Source organism: Lutjanus erythropterus, chromosome 2 (assembly GCF_056507025.1).
Source record: "Lutjanus erythropterus isolate fLutEry1 chromosome 2, fLutEry1.hap2, whole genome shotgun sequence".
Lineage (NCBI taxonomy): Eukaryota > Metazoa > Chordata > Actinopteri > Lutjaniformes > Lutjanidae > Lutjanus > Lutjanus erythropterus.
In genome coordinates, this window is record NC_139318.1 from 7771499 (window position 1) to 7792599 (window position 21101).

Here is a 21101-nt window from a genome sequence, read left to right on the forward strand (position 1 = left end):
CGTTCTTATTTAAAATTAATTTTCCACCCTGCATATTTCCATACAGCTGCAGCATGTCACGCTTTTCTTATTCGGCTGAACTCGGGCGCCGCTCGGACGAACTCGGAAAATAATGGGCGTGCTGTCTGTGGTGCGTCTCAACCGGCGGTACAATCGGATGATCCCGGGCGGGCGGAGCCAAGTAGGAGGAAATGGTACCGTTGGCTGACTGCTCCTAAGAAAACCGGCGACGAGCACCTACACCCGGCAGACTGACCGCACATCTTCTCTGCTTCATCCTCACCATTACTGCAACAGCAAACACGCAAAGCTTCAGTCGTCCGTAAAAAACGCACCAACATTTAGCTACTTATAAACCAAGCAGGTCTTGTATGCTGCAGTTTGTAGACATATCTGTGAAGGGCTCGGAGATTAGCGTTACAGATAAACGGCTGCAGGATGGAGACGCAGATACATGTGCCCGTAGGGTCGCCGGTAATAAGAAAAATTCCCATTTTCGTGGACGAACACAACGTGACGGAGGGAGCGATGAAGCTCATTAAAGAGCTGAGACCGGCGTGGGACAGCAGCCACGTCAAGACGAAGGTAACGGTAGCCGCTAAGCTAGCTGCACGGAGGCTAGGCTAGGCTAATAAGACTGGCAGCTCTGCAGCATCACGGAGTGCTGCCAGACAGCCTGGAGGAGGGCCATGGAGACATTAGCGTTATGGGTTTCTGATAATAAATGACACCCCGCCAGCTACACTATATTCTCAATTTATGAATGAAGACGTCTTATGTTTGATATCCTGTCGCAGTCTTGATATTCACAGGATATGGTAAGGTCAACTAAGCTAGCAAGACGCTCTCAGACTTGAACTCTAACTAAGCTAAGTTAGCAAAGTAACGTCCGTAAATTGCCTCAACAAATATTTAATTTGTAGACAGCTTTATATGTCCAAAATACACAACATGTAACACCAGAAACAGCGTGAGAGCCAAGTCATCTTAGTGACGTGATGGATACTTTGGTTGAGAAATGTGATCATGGTGACGTTATGGATCTCTCTCAATAAGGAATACACAATTTTATAGCTAGTTAGAGTTACTGATTACTGACACTCAGCCTATCTTCTTCTGTCTGTTAGCTCTCTCTGAGGCTGGTGTGACTGAATGTTTATGGTAATAGAGATATTAGTTGTTCAGGTGGGCTATGTGCATGCTGTCAGAGCATGCTGAGAGACCTTTCCAGGATAGCACTTTTGATTTTTTCTTTTTTACTACCAATGTAATGTTACTGTACACAACTAATGTATAGAGGGGTCTGGATGACATGGCTTATGAATAATATCTTAATATTTTTAACCTATGCTGAAATATACTGTATATCTAGATATACCCCTTTTGTCTAAAACAATAATTCTCAGATTTACAGGACAAACTATTTCCCAACCAATAGTGGATTTTTTTTGGCCAATGCCTACACTAATATTAGAGTGAAAAAAATCCGATGTTTATATATTGGCCAGTGTCCTTACTGCAGAATATAATATTCAGAACATTGAATATATGTACAGAAATACATTTTTTGCAGTGATCTCTCAAAAGTGGTGAGTGGTTAACAGTTATGGCTAAGATATGTAATGAGAGCTGGACATTTTACAGTATAACAAAAGATGTTATTGTCCAAAATAATATCACTACACTGAACCAGTAAAATTTCACCCATATTTTAAATAACATTTATAAGTATAAACACAAATAATGCAAAATATGTGTGTATTAAACTTAAGCTAACAAAGAAAAACAATCTGAGTTTTGTTTTGTTTAAAAACAAAAAGTTTTGTAAGAGTGCGTACTGAATCATCATCAGCAAATCATCTATGTTTGCTCACTACATCATATCCTCAGGTGTGCATAAACTACAGGTGAAGAGGGGAGGTCCCTCGCCTCTCTGGTGGACCACCATGGGACCTTTGGAAAAATATAAACTGTAATGAATGGCGAGAGACAAATTATTTTTTGATTCAGTTTGAATTGTGCCATGAATTACGCATATGATGTTTGCCAATTTAAGTTTATTTTACAAGTCAAGAAAGTCGCCGTTTGGTGTAACACTGAAGTATAAGACTGTGATGCCACGTAATTAGAAAGACTACACACCCAGAAGTCACAGAAGTGATGTCATGACTTTCTCCTCCCAAAAGCTAATGTTAGCCATTGAGGCCACTATACCTGTGTGTTTTCATAGCGTGATGTAGTCACACAAGCAACACACCTTGTTTATTCTTTCACTTTCCAGCTGATAAAAGGACCAGAAGTCACTGATAAAACACGTCAGATGAGATAATGTTACAACAGACAGCAGCATTGGTATTGATGACACATAAAACTAGGACAAACCTACCACAAATTGCGACTTTAACGTCTTGTAAAATTATCTTTTGGATGCACAAATAACTTTATGTAATCTATAACACAATTCAATCAGGAACAAAAAATTATTTGTCTCTCGGCATTGATTATTGTACTTTTTTATTAAAGTAAGGTTCCATAGGGCATGTCAGAAAGGGAGGGCCATTACCTCTTGATGTGAACTTACTTTTAAAATACAATAATGTGAAGTTATCTTACTGGTATCAACCACAAGAGGCAGGTAAATACCACTATCAGTTGGTATTTTCAGAATATCAGCATTTCTGAGCTTTTACAGTTTGTGCTTGTTAAGTGCAAAATGCCTCAAAAGGTAATCTTGGGTTTCAAAGACACACAGAACATGAGTCCTGCTGAACATGGCTCTGTAAAATCAAGTCTTGTCATTGAGTCCATAATGACACTGTATCAGATGTAGGTTATACCCATGTTGAAACTGTATCAGATGGGGTTGTAGTCTCATCTGTATCCATTTGTGGTCGTTAACATGAAGAAAAAAAACCCAGACCCCTTAAAAGTGTGATTAAAAGAGTGAGCAAAACGAATTTAGAAAGGCTGGATTTCCTGATCACTGATCCAAACATCTCTCCCTTATTACTTTAAGGTAGGATATTAACCCATGTTTGTAGGCTTCACCACATCTGTTGAATGTTTTACCCTGTCAGTTTGACATTAAAGAGCAGAATCAGCAGATGTCCATGAAGTGTGCAGTAGGAAATATGCCCAAAGCCTTAAATAAAATCAGAACAGTACAGTTGTGGCAGTGGCAGCCTTATTTGCCTATTTGAGTTAGTTTCATAGGCACTTAGAGGATGTAAATGGGTGCACTACTCACTATATTTACATGTTGTTTTGTACCTTTTTGAGGAACTACTAGTGAAAGAAGAGCAGCAACAGAACACTGCATTTATGTATAATATCAAGTCTAAAGTTTCCGTATGTAACTTTATGCAGGATGAGGCATGGGCATCTCAAGCCAAAATGCTATTCGATATTCTGTGGGCACAACAACACCCCCCAAGTTTTCAGGGACAACCGCAGAGAGACCCGTTTACACACAGCAGCAACACACACACACACACACACACACACACACACACACACACACACACACACACACACACAGGCGCTGAGAGCCACACCGGCGCTGAGGGCCACACCGGCCTCTGTACATTAACAAAGCTGCCACTTTTTTCAGACTTATTTGGGTACTTGTCGATACCGAGCACCAATACATGTACTTAATAATGCCATTACAGTTTATTTTCATCAGATGTTCCTTATATTCTAAATATAAATCTAATACTGTATGCATTACATTTTTGGCTTATTTGTAGTAAGTTACTTTACTAATTTTGTGTTCCTTATTAAGCTGTGTAGTTTACTGTGTACATGATATATTTCAGTATGGTAATTGCACATTATTATGGACTTAAAGTTAACTGTTACAAATGGTGTTACATAATGTGCTTTTCAACACTTCAAGTAGTGTTTTAATTGCACATTTACATGTATTTAAGTTTCTACTCCATGTTCCTCTTGTCTAAGAGCTAGTTCCTACCTGCCAGTGTTTAGGAGGGGCAGGTATGAGTGTGGTGCCATGTATGCAGCAGTTTTGTTTACCCTGCTGTGAACCCCAAAGAGTGAAGTTATGTGTACTGTGCTGTCAGGCCGTCTTGATGAAGATTAACAGGAGAATAAAGAAGAGTACACAAAGAGAAGATGTAGCGGCTTATTACCAAGAAAAGAGGGTTACAGACTGGTGGCAGCGGTGTTTTTTCTTTGGATTAATTAGTGGAGGCATTCAACTAGTTTACACCCACTGGGACTCATTGGACAGCAGTGGTCTACAGGTGCACTCTCTGAGGTTGTTTCAGTTTTGCATGGGCTCACGTGGAAATTCATGGACAGTCACCAAAGTCGCTGCCATCATTAGTGGATGATGTTGAGGATAGCGAGTCTCTTGCTGATAATGACAACGTGACCCAAAAAGAGGGCAAGCATCAGCAAACTCCTTGCACTCTACATTGTGTTAGATATTTAGATGTTTGCTTGTGTTGAGCGGCTGTTTTTTTGTGACATGGTATAAGTACGTGAGGACAATATCAGAAGGATACCAAATGCTAGTATTGGTGCATCCGTATTAGCTCCTGCAGTATAAACTTGCACAAACAGCAACACAAAACAACAGTTACAGCATCTGATCACCTACTTTCATTGTACAGTTTTATCAAACGAGGCTCAGCGTCCACACAGTGTTTCTTTGTGCTGGGTGTCAATTCAGATTTCCCAAGTCAATTTGATTGGATTCATTGTTCGTTATTAAAGAAAGCAGTTAAGAAAGCAGTCAGACTGAGTAAAACCCACACATGTTATTATTAAAAATAAACTTTTTGTTCAGTCAACTCTTGTGTCCTCTGAAGCTGGGGGCTGATGTAACGATTTGTGCTACTTCTCTGACATGGTGTCAGTTAGTAAATGTTAAGTAAACAGCATGTCTCTGACATAAAATACATCCGTGTCTGCAGATGTTCCGTTGGTGATATTATCTGGGCTGTGAGAACGCGTTATTTCCAGGCACCGGTAAAACAAGTGAAACAAACTAGAGGAAATAGATATTAAAAGACTAAATGATAGTCACATGACCTATTCAAATTTTTTTTTTATTATTGACTATTCAGATATTTGAAAATCATGACCCATCCCTATGCAGGACCCCTTACCTGCTTGTTTTACCCTAACCTGTATGAACAAACAGTTTTTCAGGAAGCAGACAAGGTAAAAAAAAAAAAAAAGGTAAAAAAGGAGGGATGCACGATTTTGGATTTCTGCTGATATCAGATATGCCAGTATTTTTGAACTCATTTTGACTGAATGCTGATGCTGATATACATATTTTATCCACATAGTTACAGACACATAAAATGCAGACATGAAATACAGTACTTTTCATTTCCATGATAACAAAACAAAGATTCACAATCTTTCCAACAAAAGTCAAAGACAAAACAAAACAAGACTTATACCAATGCCCATCTGCTCCACATACATACAAGCTCAACATCTGTATATCTGATCAACTCACTCGCTTCATAAACTCATAAATCTTCCTCAACGAAACAATCTTTTAGATTGTGACCAATTTTTATATAAATACTTGACTTAAAACCTAAACTGTTTATGACATGATTTATTTGATCACTGCAGTAATATGCAGGTAAGATGATCACTGGCAGTGTATTTTTGCAATAGTGTGGGGCAAAGAAAATACTTGAAATTAATTTCAGACTGTCTTTAAAGTTAGTTTTAGCCATTTCTCACTCATACATGGTCGTTAAATGAAACAGCTGAATATCACCATTGGAAGGGGGCAAAACATTTAGGCAGTCTATCTTAAGTGATTTCTACTTACAGAAACACATTCCACGTCTTCATAATCCTAATATATCATGCTTGGGTGCAGACAGAAAGTAAAAAGGATGATGATGCTCTCTCACTGCTGTTGCTGCTGCTGCTGCAGGAGGACAGGGCGCTCGGTGGTTCATTACCGGCACTTGTGCAGGGCAGTGTGTCCTGCTGTGATAAGCCATGTCCAGTTTGTGGAGTTTAAAGAGAGACGAACTGTTGCGTCTCAGTCTAAAATACTCCCATTCTTTACATAAGTGCAATGTGGCTTGCTCTCTGCTGCATGTTCTCCAGGTAGATCCATGCTCTGAACAAGTGCAGCAGTTCATGGCAAGGTGTTGACACGTCATGCAAATCTACATATTTCTGTAATCGATGATAGCGATTATATTGACTAATCCCCCCACCCCCAATATTCACGTTCACTGGGCAAAGTAAGAAAAATACTGCTCACCATTGTTGTTACGATGCCAACATTTTGACTTTGATACTTATACCAAGTTTAGTATCATGAAAATGATACAGGTTTGATTATTGATATCTAATAGATCAAAAACTGTGTGTATTAAACTTAAGCTGACATGCTGCTGCAATACCATGAGACCCACTGAGTAGATCAAATACAGCACGTTTCTAATTAAATCTGAATGATTTCATTTTAATTTCGTATGAGGGGACATTGCTTGGTGATATTTATTGGGTGAAGCATTAATGTAGTATATATTATAGATCTGGCCTGCACAGTACCCATGTATTCTTTTATGAATGCTTCCAAAAATGATAAATCATTTACACTCAAATGTTATTCCAGCAAATCAATCACAATATATTTCTTTATTCAGGGCATTATGTTCACTATGTGCCCGTTTCACTGGCTGGTTTAGTCTGAAATGATTTTGGCTATTTAACCATTTCAAAAAGCTCCAAAAAGTGTGAGTTGAAAGTGCAACATCAAAATATTAAATTTGAGATAAAATTTTACGTGAATGTATGTTTGAGGGTGCAAGCGGAGCAGAATGAGAGAGCTGCTACTTGCTGACAGATAGCTGCTGATAGCGGGGAGAAGAGCCATAGCTTTAAGAATGAACACCTCGCGTCACATTTGACCAATCATCTTAGTCTCCTCGAATTGTGCCAATCATAGCAGTGCCCCATGCAAATGTCATATATGTACGTCCCAATGAAGTGACCTCTATTATTATAGTTTCTGCATTTTTATTCTTTTGTCACAAACACTTAAAAGAACATGGTTTGCCATTGTTATTAACATTTTTCAATGCAATGTACATTTTTATATTTCATAAATTTGCACCTGGGGTTTTGACTAAGTTTGAGCTCAAAGATTTGTCTTTGTGGAATACCCTCGAGGTTCACTTCTTCATTTACAAATAAACCATATTTTGTTGGAGTTTTTATAATTCTGTGTTTTTTAGGTAAGGTTATGCTGAACACTCAGGGAAGTTTGCAGTTGAAAAATTTGTAATTTCATTGCAAAAAAAACAGCACTATTGCAACGTGCATCATGATTTTTTTTTTTTTTTTTTTTTTTTTTAGAAAAGCTGTCTTGAAATCAGGCCCACAAAATCCTGTAGGGACTGGATAATGGTGCATAACACCTGTCACATTGTTTCCATTATAATAAACTCATTTTGATCAATGATATTATGGTATAGGCCTACCAGTCAGTGTGAGATAGGATCCAAAGAAACCTGTACCTAACTCATATACACTCTGAGTCAGGAGAAAGTTATAATTCTCAGCACATGAGAAACTGTATAGAGATTCATAACTGGAGGTGAAACTAAAACGGCAAGACTAACTGATCAGTGCTTTCCCATAATACAACACTCTGCTTGTTCATGTTAGGGAGAAGGAGCATATCTACATGTAGGTGTACTGTCAGTATAATGTCAGCATAGACACAATATCCACATTCAGTGAATAAAAAAAATGTGTGTTGATTCATCCATTATTATATCCATGTCTGGTATTTATCATTTATTTTGAGTTCCAACCACTATAGAACTAACAGATGGAGTTTGTGCGGCATGCTTTGACCACAACATCACCACAACCCGACAAACACGAGTGCGTTGATGAGAGATCCATTTAAGAGACTCACCTTGTCAGGAAAGGAAAATGCATAATTGATTCATTGTAAAAGGATCAAGTGACGCATGTGTCGTGGCCAGGTCAAAGTCTTTGGAGATGCTGTGACAGTGGACACGATAATACCATTTCCTGCTCTTACTCTGTTGTGCACACATTGAACACAGCTAAGGCAACCATGTGTTTGCATCCTGCTGGCTAATCTCTCTGGATCTGATACCCCCACCCATTCACACACCTGCAGCTGAGACCGTGACTGTGTTTACCTCCACAGGCCCGACCAGCAGAGCTTTTCTCAGTGGCCACCACTTAAACAAGCCTTTTGACCCACTGGATGTTTTTGTCAAACAGACCTCATGCGGTTTCACCCAGCAGTACAACTGGCAAGTGTACTCATGAAGCAGATCACAACAGAAAACAGAGTGAGGAGAGTGTGAGATACATGTTTTTTAAAAGAGGTGTTATTAGGTTGAGTCAGGAGGATGTTCTCGAGCAGCGGGACCATTGTTTTGATGAGAGCGGGAAGCGCTAAATGTGGCAAGGAGCAGCAGGGCAGCACTGTTGACAGAAACACCTGATTAGCCCCGCCACCTGGACAGGAAGACTTTTACTGTAAATGCTGTCCATTTCCAAACATCCCACACACACGCTGAGTTCCCTCAAACAGCAGAGCGAGCCAACAGCAACAGAGCAGCAGTTTCCTCTTACAACTTTCTCATGCTGAAGACGGCATGGTTCATCTCTGTCAAAGGAAGGCCGAGCCGTGCAGTCAGACCACAGAACGTAGACTCATTCATGGGAGGGAAAAAAAAGAAACGTCAGGGAGTATATGGCTGAATGTTTACCTCTGTCTGGGTCCAAGCTTATCGCTGTCTGTCGACGTATTGATCGCCGGTCTTAGCGGTGCATTGTGTGGTGGGTAGAAGGGATCAGTCATGTGGTAGCAAAGGCGTGTATGCTTGTGTACGTACGGTCATAACAGGGATGCCTGTGCGCCCATCTTTGTGGTCAGCCCCGTGTGGAATGCCAGATATGTGTGAGTGAGCGTCTGGGCCGGGGGAGATGCAGCAGGCAGTGTGTGTATGTTGTTATTGTGCTCGCTGCAGTGGGATGGACTGGCCCACTGGTTTCCACTGGAGTGATGCTGTCACTCACAGCCTCAGACACAGAAGGCTTTTTGCTGACTCTTCACTTTAGAAGAGGTGTTAGACTCTACTTGTTGACTCACTGATGCAACACCATCACCACCCTACAGAAGTCACCAGGCATGATGCAAGAACCACTGGAACAAAGCAGAAATTCATCTATCTTATACCGATATTTTATTGTAATCTCCGGTTTACGTATATAGTTTGCCTTCCTAATAAGTCAAAAAAATCAACAGAAACAAAGTAACTAAAATAAACTTCCTTATTACGACTTGCCAATTTACTGAGACACCTTTTTTGGCTGAACACAGCAAAGAAAATCTATAAACAAGAAAATCTGACTGACTGAGGAAGTGACAAACTAACACCCTCGGTCGGTCGAGTGTTGGAGTCTCCCCATTGGCTGTTGCTCTTTCAAAATGAATTTGTGTGAATTTGCTCCCTTGGGAGATGATGCCTGACACTTTAAGACACATTAAGATGGTAACGGAGCAGAGCATCAGTCAGTTGTAACAAACCAGAGCGGCTGAGCGAAACATCACAGCATTACACAACTTAAAACAACTCTGTGGTTAAAAAAAACAAAACAAAACAAAAAAACTCCCTGCTCAGTTTGTCTGTTTCATCTCAAAACTCACAGTGGAGCACTCCACCTCCACCTCATTTTTTATTCTTACACGGTCAGAAGAGTGCGTGAGAATTTCATATTGTGTTTCATTGAAACTGGAGCAAGATACTGAAAATTGCACCGCCTCACTGTTCATTCAACCAAGAATATATTCTGGATCATACTGAACAACAAGATTCTCACCTTTAAATGTAGCACATAGATCATGTTTATGTCTAAACTAGATTCATTCTTGCGTTATGGTGAGGATGACTGAGCAGCTGCAGAAGGATACAATCCAACCAGCACCCCTGACGTAAAAGCTTAAAATGCTGATGCATCAGGATGCATCTATCATCGAATCATAGCCGTTGTATTCGAATCGTGAGGTATCAAGAGATTCCTACCACAAGTACACAGTCCAGCCATATACTGGGTTTTGACCTTGTCTTGTTTTTCATGGATTTCATTGCTGTATTTCAGTATGGCAACTTATTCAGATCAGTTTGCCAGGAGTTTTTGATGCCCCTCAGCTGCCTCAGGGTCTTTATTAAGGCACCGTCAGAGCCAGGACTTCCTCCGCTGTACCTAACAGACCTGACCTTGACCAGACCTCACCTCAAATGGAAAGTATTCTCTTAACCCGATTGTCTGACCACCTCCCATCCTAAGTCATGGAGTGCTTTTCTTTTTTTTGTTAATCACATCTAAGTTCTTATCAAATCATTCCCTCCTTATTGTTGTCACAGTACAGTGCTGCTCTGATGACATGTTGTTGGCAGCTGTATTAAATATAATTTCGGGAAGAGGAAATGGAGGATAAGAATCTGAGAATGTTCTTGCATGAAGCCCGTTGGCCATTGATGAAAGTAGTTCTGATACAGCCTAAAGTAGTATTTAAAAAAAAAAAAAATAGTATACATACAACAGTGACCAACAGCCTGTTCAGACCGCCAATATGATGCTACCCATAAGCACACATGAACAACACTTCTACTTGCAGTTTAGTTACATGATTGAGTTTGTAAAATAAAATTTGCACTTTGAATTACATTAAGAAATCATGAGATTCTGTGCATTTTCCCATGTATCCCAGGGGCTAAAAAGTGTTTGACACTGAAGGAACTATCTGTGATCTGAAGGCACATGTGGCAATGATTCAGTCAAGAATGTTGCTTTGATAAATTTGTCTCATGTAGGTCAGAGCTGCGTGGTGTCTGCACTGTTGATCCTGACCTGTGACAACTGATAGCTTTATAAAATCACCAGAGAACGCTCAAATTCAAGGCTTTGTTTGTGAACCACTGTGGTTCTGTACAGTCAGATGTTAGGGGTTCTCATGTGTATCTCCGTGAGAGGTTGCATGATTTCTATTTTTCTTCTTCCAGCTCTTCACTGATGGGACCACCAACAAGCTAGTGGGCTGCTACGTGGACGACAGTCCAGATGATGTGGTCCTGGTCCGAGTATACGGGAACAGGACAGAGCTGATTGTGGATAGAGACAATGAGCTCAAAAGCTTTCAGGTAATGTAAAAGCAAGTTAGTCAAATGGGTTTCAGTAAATTCCCACTGAATCAATATTTGTTTAATTCATGTGTATCATTGTGTCTCTCTTCTAGGTGCTACATGCTAATGGTTGTGCTCCTCGCCTCTACTGCACCTTTCAGAACGGTATCTGCTATGAGTTCATGCAGGGGGACGCTCTTGGGACACAGGATGTCAGGGACCCTTCCTTACTCAGGTCAGGACACGGTAGAGTCATAGGACCACTAAGGATAATAATATAATTTTGGGACATTTTTCACTTGATACGGATTGATGTAACAGCTTATAACACATTAGAAATAAAGATGACCACAAACCAGCTTCAGTCTGGAGTTTTTGGCTTGCATATCAAAATACACACCCATTTTCTGCGGCAGATCATAGTTTGACCTACCAGTGAATTAAGTGGATGTGAAAGTGGATGTCCTCTGGAAAAGAGGGCGAACAATGATTCGAACTGTCTTTGGGTTGTGTACAAAACAAGGCATTTGAGGACATCATCGTGGATGTTATGAAACAATGATCGACATTTTCCACTATTTTATAGACCAAACAACTAATTGATTAATCGACAGTAATGTGATTATTGTGATTGTGATTATTTTTGCCATATTTCCCAGCCCTCCATGTATCAGAGATGGTTGAATCCTATTCAGAGAAACATTGTAGTATTGCACTCAGAATCTTCTCAGGATTCTGCCTCCTACATATCAACACAAACTACTTTACAATGCAGAAATGGCTCATTGCCGCACAGGAAAGAGGCAAATGAAGCAAACAATGTGAGTCACATGCAAATGACAGCTGTTAGATGATCCATACTGCAAAAATAAGCAAACAAAGGACACTTCTAAAAACTTGTTGTGCAGAGGAGTTGCTCATGTCACTATTACTAAAGCAATTATTGTAATGTGCTTAATCTGGTAAAACTCATTGTCCTTGGTGGCTGTTAAACGCCATTGTCTACATCAGCTTAGTGTGGTCACATGATGTATTCAGTTGTTTTCACTGGATTCCTTCCAGGAACTCTGCAAGAGATGCTTGTCCTCATCTAACCTTGCAGATAAAGGTATCTTAATCCTGCAGCAGGACTTCTGTCATCAAACTGTTGGGTTTCTTCATAACTGGGACTGGGGAGTAATACAGTTTAGTCTGTAATGCACTTCATGATGAGATTTATTCATGATGCTAACTTTATTTGTCTTTTGTGTGTTTGTCTCCTCTCAGAATGATAGCCAGGGAGATGGCTCGTATCCACGCCATTCATGCACACAACGGCTGCATCCCCAAACCAAACCTGTGGATCAAGATGCGAAAATACTTCTCCCTCGTGGCCACAGAGTTCACCGACCAAGCGTCTAACGTCAGGTGAGATCTGTCTTCTCACCTGTGACCCATAGGTGCTCCTGCTTGTGGTTCAGCTCACATGATAATGATGCAAATAGCTCATGAAGCCTGATTTGCCTGTAACATAAGTTATGAGGAAAGAGTCCCTGAGCCTGATATTTTCTGACAGCACTCACTGAAGTCAGTGTTTGCATTAACGTATATTTATGTGCATTTTAATATAGCATATTTTCATATTTTTCTGTCAGATGAGTATGAAATAGGGATTTAATCACACAAAATGAACACCGCCTGCAGTCCTCACCAAACTGCTGCAGTCATAAAATCACTATTTTATATTCATGACATCATCAAAAATCTACATAAATCCTGCTTAGTGACAACAGCGCTGCTGCGTATTTAATGAAATCTTCATTTAAATTATTTTTTTAATGACACACAGCCCCTGACCCTCACCAGGCAGCTTATTTCATCGCTTTGCTAGCACTCCGCTTTCCTTCAGTTTTCCTGTTAACACCAAGCCAGCGTTTTAAGTGTTTTTGAAAAACTTTACTTTTGGGAAGAACACTGTTTTAGTATGGATATTGAGCTGAAACAGATGAGTTTACAAATTTAACTAGTGTTCATGCTCTTACAGATTGTCAGCATGGTAGACTAAATGTTTTATGTAACAAGCATTGTGGCATTGTCATTAAGAGAATCTTAGCATGCTGATGTTAGCATTTAGCTCAAAGCACAGCTGTGTGCACAACCCCACTGTACACCAGATGTACCCTGTGGGTATAAACCTGCCATTTCACAACTTTTTTTCAGGCGGCATTGTGGCATCCTCTGTCTGCGTTTTTAAAGATGATGTTGTTTGATACTATGCTGTTCATGTAATTACAGCCAAGCTTAAAATATAACGCTCTGTCCAGAGATTCCAGACAGACTAAGGCCTTGTAAATCATACAGCCTCTGAGATAAAGACAGTGAGGCTTTCAAATGCTTACAACTTATCAAGACAACTTATGCCTCCTAGGCTGACACACCTCAGGCAGGAGCATTTGGTGTTGAGAACTTCATTTTGTGGAATTGAATTTTCAACTCTGGAAAGAGTAAGTAACACTGTAGAGCTCAGACGATGGTTCCGTGTTCATCTTGACACCGGACCTGCGGAGCCGACAGAAGCAGACCATTTCATAACCCGACCAGCTGCCCAGTCCTAGCTGATATCTTTGTTCTGATGGCTGTTAGATTAAGTCCAGCATGTGGCTTATATAACTGAAACAATAATAGCCGGCTGGATTAGGGAGTCTGAGGCATGCAGTGGGCCAGCAGATGTTTGCTCAGCTCAGTGTATCGGGTCACTTTACTCTCCTCCTTGGTTACACAGACAGCTAAAGTGTCCTGGTCCTGCACAGCAGACACTTGTTGATTTGTGGTCTGAAACCCAGATTGTAACAGACATTTTCAAAGAGCTATCTGACAGTGTGATATGTTTGCTGCATGCCAGGCAGGGTTTGAACAGTTGAGACTCAGGCCGGAGGTGAAGGAGAGGCAGCGAAGCAGGTAGTTTCCTCCCAAGAGAGGGTGTGCATGTGTGTGTGACTCCCTCCCAGCTCTCTCTCTTCTCCTGCTATCAGGTTGACTGTGGATTAAAGCCCATAAGCCCATTACAGTTAGCACTGGGGTCTCTGCTCAGCACACCAGTGTGGTTGGCTGGGACGTTAACTGAGCGACTTAACCCTTTCTCCATTTGCCAGTAATACCACTTTCAGACCAACACATGCATATGATCCGAAGTGGTCATGTGACCGGGGGGCTGAACACGGATTGGAGCATAGAACTGTGGCATATGGACATAGATGGAAAAGGGCAAACATTTAAATAAATCCAGCTGCGGGAAGTGCTTGATTTTCAAAGAGTACTGTGTAAATATAGTTATGGAATAAGCTACAAATCATATGTTCAGAATCAGATCTCAAAACTAATTTCAGGAGACATAGAAGCGTAGCCATAGTGACTTATGAACACCCTGCAGTCCACTGAGAGCTTGTTTCTGTGTAGCTGAGCTCACAGGAGGCAGCAGTCCCACTGAGCCTGTGTGCTGTCTGTGCACGTTGGTCTTGGCTGTTTTCACTTCACATACAGTATGTTCCCACTTTGTGATGTTACCAAAACAAGAAAAAAAAAGTTTGTTTTGGTCCACAACAATTAGTCAAATTATTTCTCTCACTTCACCATGCGTGTGGTGTCAGGGTCGTGTTTGCAGACAGCTCTCAGTACAGTCCAAAAAGACACTGAGGTGTGTGGAAAAAGCTGAACTCTCCTGATCTCTCTCTCTCTCTCTCGCTCTCTCTCGCTCTCTCTCTCTCTCTCTCTTTCTCTCTCTCTGTGTGTCTCCAGAATCCAGCAGGAGGTTCCCAGCAAGGCGGTGCTGGAGCAGGAGATGGTGTGGATGAAGGAGCATCTGTCCACACTGGGTTCCCCTGTGGTTCTCTGCCATAACGACCTGCTCTGTAAGAACATCATCCACAACAGCAAAGAGGGTAGGAACATTTCACCTAAATGGAGCATTTCCAGGCTGTTTGTCATCTTCTGTCAGTCCCCCACACTGCTGCCATCCAACAGCTGATCTCTTCAAGGTTATTGGCATAAAAAGTGATACCGATATGTGATGTGATGTTACATATTTTTAACAAGGGCTGCAACTAATTACTATTTTGTTAATTAAAGATGCACCAAGATGCACCAACCCAGTTGTCACTTTCATCGGCCGGCTGCTCAGTGTCAAATAAATCAGATTATTTGCCTGTCAGACTTAAACACATGACCCAGACAGTCACTGTCTGTGTGTGACACTGTCACATGCTAGCATGTTGTCTGCGTTGTGAGGAGAAATAGACTCCAAGAACAAGAAAGGCAGGAAAGGTAGAGATAGAAGAGAGGGAGAAATAGAATAGAAGACATGAGAAATAAGAGGACAAGACCTGGCAGTAACCTGGAACACTTTTGGAGGAAATCTACAGGTTATTTAATATTCAGTGTTTTATTATGAACATAGAATTTTCCATTGAATAAGTTACAAAAATGTTTGTGTATTCTGTCAGTTTTAGTTCTAGAAAAGTGGGAATCAGCCCAAAAAGTCTTAAAAAAAGTTCTTAAAAAAAAAAGTATAAGATGTAAAATGTCAGGAAATAGTAGAAAATGCCTGTCACAATTTCCCAGAGTAGCCCAAAACTAAAAAGTTAGCTATGTTTCCATCAACGTATTTTAATGGCCACTTTGAAGTATTGAATCCAAAAAGGTTGCTGTAACACAAAATTCCATAAAGTGTCTGTTTTGCAATTTATCTTGAGTTTCCATCCTGTTTTCTACTTTGTTATGAACCATTTGAGGTTTGACTGGTGCTCTTTTAATTACGCCATCTTGTCACACGATCTTCTGCTCATATCTTCTGATTGGAGAATTGGCCCCAGCTCCCACTTATGCCGATGTATAATAATGTGTAATGGTGATGGATGCAAGCATTCATTTGCATTTTATTTTGACAGTTAGCTTGAAAATCCTGTTAAAATTTGCAAAACATTGGGATGGAAACAGCTTTTCTGAAGTTTTCAAAAACTGCAGTTTTGTGTTCAGGGTTTTGTTAACCCTTAAAGATGCAACGGGCTACACACTAAGCTACACAGTCTTAGACTTAAACATCTTTTTGTCAGTGGCGGGAGATGATGCAACCACTGTGTTTGGCCAGGGGTGCTGCACTTTACATTCTCATACTGACCTCTTGTCGTCTTCCAGGTCATGTTCGCTTCATAGACTATGAATACTCCAGCTACAACTACCAGGCCTTTGACATCGGCAACCACTTCAATGAATTTGCAGGTTTGTTGAACCACAGTGTGATTTGTTTTTGTTAGAATTCATGTTGTGTCCATGAACTATGGCTCATTATACAGCTGTGCGTCCATGTGTGTGATCAGGAATGGCAGAGCTGGATTACGGCCTGTACCCCAGTCGGGAGATGCAGATGGAATGGCTCAAAGTTTACCTGCAGGCGTACAAACTCTTCACCAAGAAAACAGAGGAGGTCAGCCAGCGAGAGCTGGAGACGCTCTATGTACAGGTCAACAAGTTTGCTCTGGTGAGGAGGAATATGCTGGTACACACACCCGCACTCACACCCCCAGTGTCTCACATTACTTTAATCTGATATCTATTTTGTCCCTCTTAAGGCTTCTCACTTCTTTTGGGGCTTCTGGGCGCTCATCCAGGCCAAATACTCCACCATCGACTTCGACTTCCTTGGGTAAGTTGCTGTGTAAGCGTTTGAAAGGTTCAGAGCTGCGTGTGGTGCCCCCCCAGCGTATGATAGAACATAAGTGCGAGGTCGGACTGTGTCTCTCAAGAGAATCTGTCAGTGTGGGTTAAACAGAGCATTATGAAACACTGAAACCAAAAGCCAACGTGTCTCTCATTTCTTTTGTGAGCATCCATACCTCTGAACACATCCTGCTCGCACACACACACACACCTGTAACACACACGCACAGCAGGTTTGCCTCCACTAGTGGTCCACAGGGAGGAGGTAGACCTGCGGAGGTTTATCAATGGCAACCTAATCTCTCTCCTCACAGAGAGGCAGTGCTCGACTGAATATCTCTCCTTCTTTGCATATTTGACTGTCAGAAAGAGCCAGTCTGCTGATAAGACTACTGCTGCAAAGAAAGGTGATAATTCAAATTGAACTGACACTAAAACTTTTTTTTGCTAAGAAACGAGTATATGCACTATATTCTCTATCTTTGTTCTGACTTGTGTCTTGTGCGAGTCATACAGTTAAATTTGAAACATAACTGACAGTCCAGCTAACTGGTCTTGTTGAAGGTCACTGTCCGACCAAACAGACAAATCTAGAGATAAAGTGTTTGAGAGTAATGCAGCTTTTTTATTTAAGTTAATTAACTCCTTTGTTCTCTTCTGTTTGTATAAGAATTAATTAAATAGTCATTTGCTGACCAACACCAGTGGTTAAATGTTTTGTAAAGCAGATGTTGGTCTGGAGTGAACGGGTGTTGTTAGTGGAGATCAGCCTCTCTGCTGGAGTGAAGCTCATCATTATCCAGCACACTGTACAGACACAGGACACAGGTCTTTGAAATGAAACAGACTGTTGACCAGAGTTATTTTCTTCTTCTGACCAGTTTAGTAAAGTGCTGTAGTATTTGTTGGTCTTTCAGCCCATGTACTAGTTTGGTGCATCACTTCGCTGATGTTATCTTACTCTCTGGATGATGGCGTACAAAGTATTGACAAAATTTACCTTCTTCTTACAAAGTTAATTATAAAGATATTAGATCCAAAGGGGACCCAAGGCACAGCTAAAACTAGCTGGTTACGTTGTTTTCCATGATGTGGGAACAACATACCACTAATAACAGATGTAAAAGTGACATAGAGATATACCATACTATAGGGTTGGGCAATATGCTAAAATTTTCCAGTCACCCAGCGCCCCCTAGTTGCACCTGGGAGATGTAGGAGAGAGGCACGCTTACTATGTTTTGTTTATGATGGTAAATAAGCAAAATAAATGATTATATATTATATATATTGGAGGCAGCTTTAACTTTCCAAGTGGAAACTAGTTAGCCTAGCTCGCTACCTCCAAGTGGAATACAAACTTAAACAGCATGACGGAAAGGTTAAATGTAATAATGGGACAAAGAAATCACTCATGGTACACACCCAAAAGGAAGAATGCAACCAGCATTTGTTGGGTATACAGTTTACACTTTATTTTACCAAAAGAGTGGAAAATGTACACAATATCTGCACCATCATTACAGTTTACATTCCCACAAAACGTGAGGAGAATTTAAACTTGCTCCTTCTGTGCCACCACCGCCGTTTTGCTCTTCTGTCTGGCAGGTACGCTGTGCTACGATTTAACCAGTACTTCAAGACCAAACCCACGTTGATGGCCCTGCAGATCCCAGAATGAGAGGAAAAGAGAAGACTGAACGCAGAGAGAGAAGACAGGAGGACGGGGAGGAACAGGTTTTAACGCTGGGACTTCCTGTAGGGTGGGAACTCTTCTCTGTGAGCCAGCTGTTGACGGACCACTGCTCGGTCCACCCGACATCCTTTACTTGCAACAAGCGCAATTACTCTTTCATTCCCCCAACTTAGCTCCATGTCTGTCACAACTCTAGCTCAAGACTTATGAAACTTCCACGACTTGTGTGTGTGCATGTGTGTGTGAACGTATGTTCTTAATTTATCTCAAAACCCTGATGTCTTGCATTCCCTCTTTGGGCAGCTGAACAAGGCGTAGTGAGCACTGCAGGCACAGAGTTTAAGGTAGAGACCACTGACTAAATACCTACTTTATCGTCTGTCACACTGGCGCCAAAATGTCCCATGATGCCGGTAATGAAGGTCAAAAGAGGGACAAGACTATTGCGGAGGGTTTGACCGATAATTTGTCCCGTTTCCTGTGCGCTGTGTCTACGGCTCAAAGCCACGGCCTCATTATAGTTAGAAACTGACTACAGAGGCATTTCACCTGGGATTCTTCAGATTTTGCATGTGGTGTGTACAGTGAGACCATTCTTCCGCCTGTCTGCAGATATTTTAACACTTTCACTTCTAATCTGTTCCTCTATTTTTCCTTCATCTTTGGTGCTAAGTGTTTGTAGCAGCGGTATTTCTGCACTGCACATCCCAGAGATCACCTGTGCATCAAACACTGTGATCGCCTCTTTCTCTGATTTTTTTTTTTCTGTTGTTGCAGTTTGAGCTTCTGTCAGTTCTTCTTCTAGTTATCCCAAGCAAACTGCTGCTGCTGCTAGAAAGTAAAACACTTTTCTGTTTGCTAGTGGACTTCTCCCTCAGAAGAACTTACCAGACACTGAGTGTGTGGAACAGCAAATGCAAAAGCTTTTCATGGACTGGCTGATCACTATTGTGTTATAGCAATCAGTGATAGAGAGTAGCTAAATGTGCATTTATTTATTTATGTGAAGGCATTGTAGATTATTTAACATCTCAGGTGAAACTCTTGGGTTTGGGTTGCTTTGTGTTGAATTGGGAAGTGATACTGAAGGAGGAGGGGAGGTAGATGTTGGTAAATGTCACTCTAAACTCTGTGTGCATTTCTGTGCTCAAACCTTTTTTCCACCTTCTTGACTTTTATGGTTGCAGCGAATCGCTCCAGTAAACTTTCCATTCAAACTTTCCAGACCTCTCAGAAAATCACGACCTCAGTCGCCCCCGCCGCCAGCTCCTCCTCCCCTCCTGTGTCTGCTCCCTCCTCACATTACCATCTTTGATCTCCTCCCACCCCAGTTTTGTCTCATATCTCTAGTTTTATATTGAGGCACTAACACCTGTTCCACAGGCCATCCTTAACGTCAGAGACAGCTCTCAGCCCCACGCTTTAATCCATCCCTATTCACATCCTAGATTTGGGGCCAAATTTTGTTGCATAATCAGGCATTGCATAAGTAATATCTAGGATCAAATCAAGTGTAGCTTCCAAAAGAGGCAGGAATGGGTTATCTGGGGCTGCGTGGCTGTCATGAGACCAGCCATTACTTAGATGGGAAAAGACAGCACCTGACACGTCATTTCTAGAAGGCAACACAGACAGACACACACGTTACTGTGAAAGTTAAAATGCTAGAACTCTTAGAGGGGAACTCCACCAATTTTATACATCAGAGTCTGTTTACAGGTATTGGGAAGTGCTGCTGCATTCTATTCCAAGTTTTTTCAAAATGAAAACTCCCTTAGCCATTAGCAGAAATAAGTGACGTAGGTTACAGTACTGATGCCCTCCCCTCCCTCGTGTTAGGGGGTTGATATGTAGCAATGTCATCATGCAGAAACCTACATCCCGTTTTAGTGGTATGTTACATGCCTTATCTGTTTTTGTACTCCAGCAATTTAGAAGAATTGAAGCAGCAGAGGCCGAGATGTCCTGTCTTTTAGATCCTTTTATGGGTCCAACACCAGATTATTTTTTAAAAGTTAATATACCAGATGCCTGACAGATAAATGTTAAAAACTGACCATCCACGAATTAATTAACTATTATTTGTGCCTGAAAACTACCTGACAGACACCAAAAACACTGGATCCTACATGTCACAAAGTCAATAGCCTGTTTCACTGACGCTTTGATACTTTCCACGGACAGCCACAGACTTGTACCGCTCTCAACCATGTGGCTCCATTCAAACAACAACTGAAGGTCCATGTCAGTCCGGCGTTCCACATATGTGCCCCGCTCTCCATTCCAGTTGGTGGCGGTAATGAACTGTAACGTTGTTTGCCAACTGCCATAAAAATCAAGAATTGGAAGCCTGTGGAAAGTATGAATTGGCATTTAGATCTTCCCTGTATGTCTTTCAAACTGGACTCACCAGCTTCTAAACTTGGTATTCTCTAAGCCCAAACTGAAATAACTCAAGTGATGAGTTATTTTCATCAGTTATCTGCAGATTAGTTATTTAGGAAGTATCAAAGAACAGTGAACAG

The 21101-nt window shown here is 41.2% G+C and overlaps 1 protein-coding gene across 1 annotated transcript; it reads left to right on the top strand.

The window, feature by feature from the left end:
* The first annotated feature begins 189 nt into the window (after positions 1-189).
* etnk2 (ethanolamine kinase 2) lies at positions 190-20659 on the top strand. Its single transcript, XM_084727157.1, has 9 exons — positions 190-585; positions 11070-11207; positions 11303-11424; positions 12456-12596; positions 14964-15106; positions 16359-16442; positions 16541-16701; positions 16793-16866; positions 18489-20659. Exons 1-9 carry the CDS (start codon positions 439-441, stop codon positions 18559-18561), a joined length of 1083 nt encoding a protein of 360 aa, XP_084583283.1. The 5' UTR covers positions 190-438; the 3' UTR covers positions 18562-20659.
* Positions 20660-21101: the final 442 nt, after the last annotated feature.

Bases quoted from the DNA above. Each gene is read 5' to 3' on its own strand.
- etnk2 (XM_084727157.1), top strand. From the start codon at position 439: ATGGAGACGCAGATACATGTGCCCGTAGGGTCGCCGGTAATAAGAAAA. The intron at 15,107-16,358 runs GTAGGAACATTT...GTCGTCTTCCAG, and splicing joins CATCCACAACAGCAAAGAGG to GTCATGTTCGCTTCATAGAC. The intron at 16,702-16,792 runs GTGAGGAGGAAT...GTCCCTCTTAAG, and splicing joins AGGTCAACAAGTTTGCTCTG to GCTTCTCACTTCTTTTGGGG.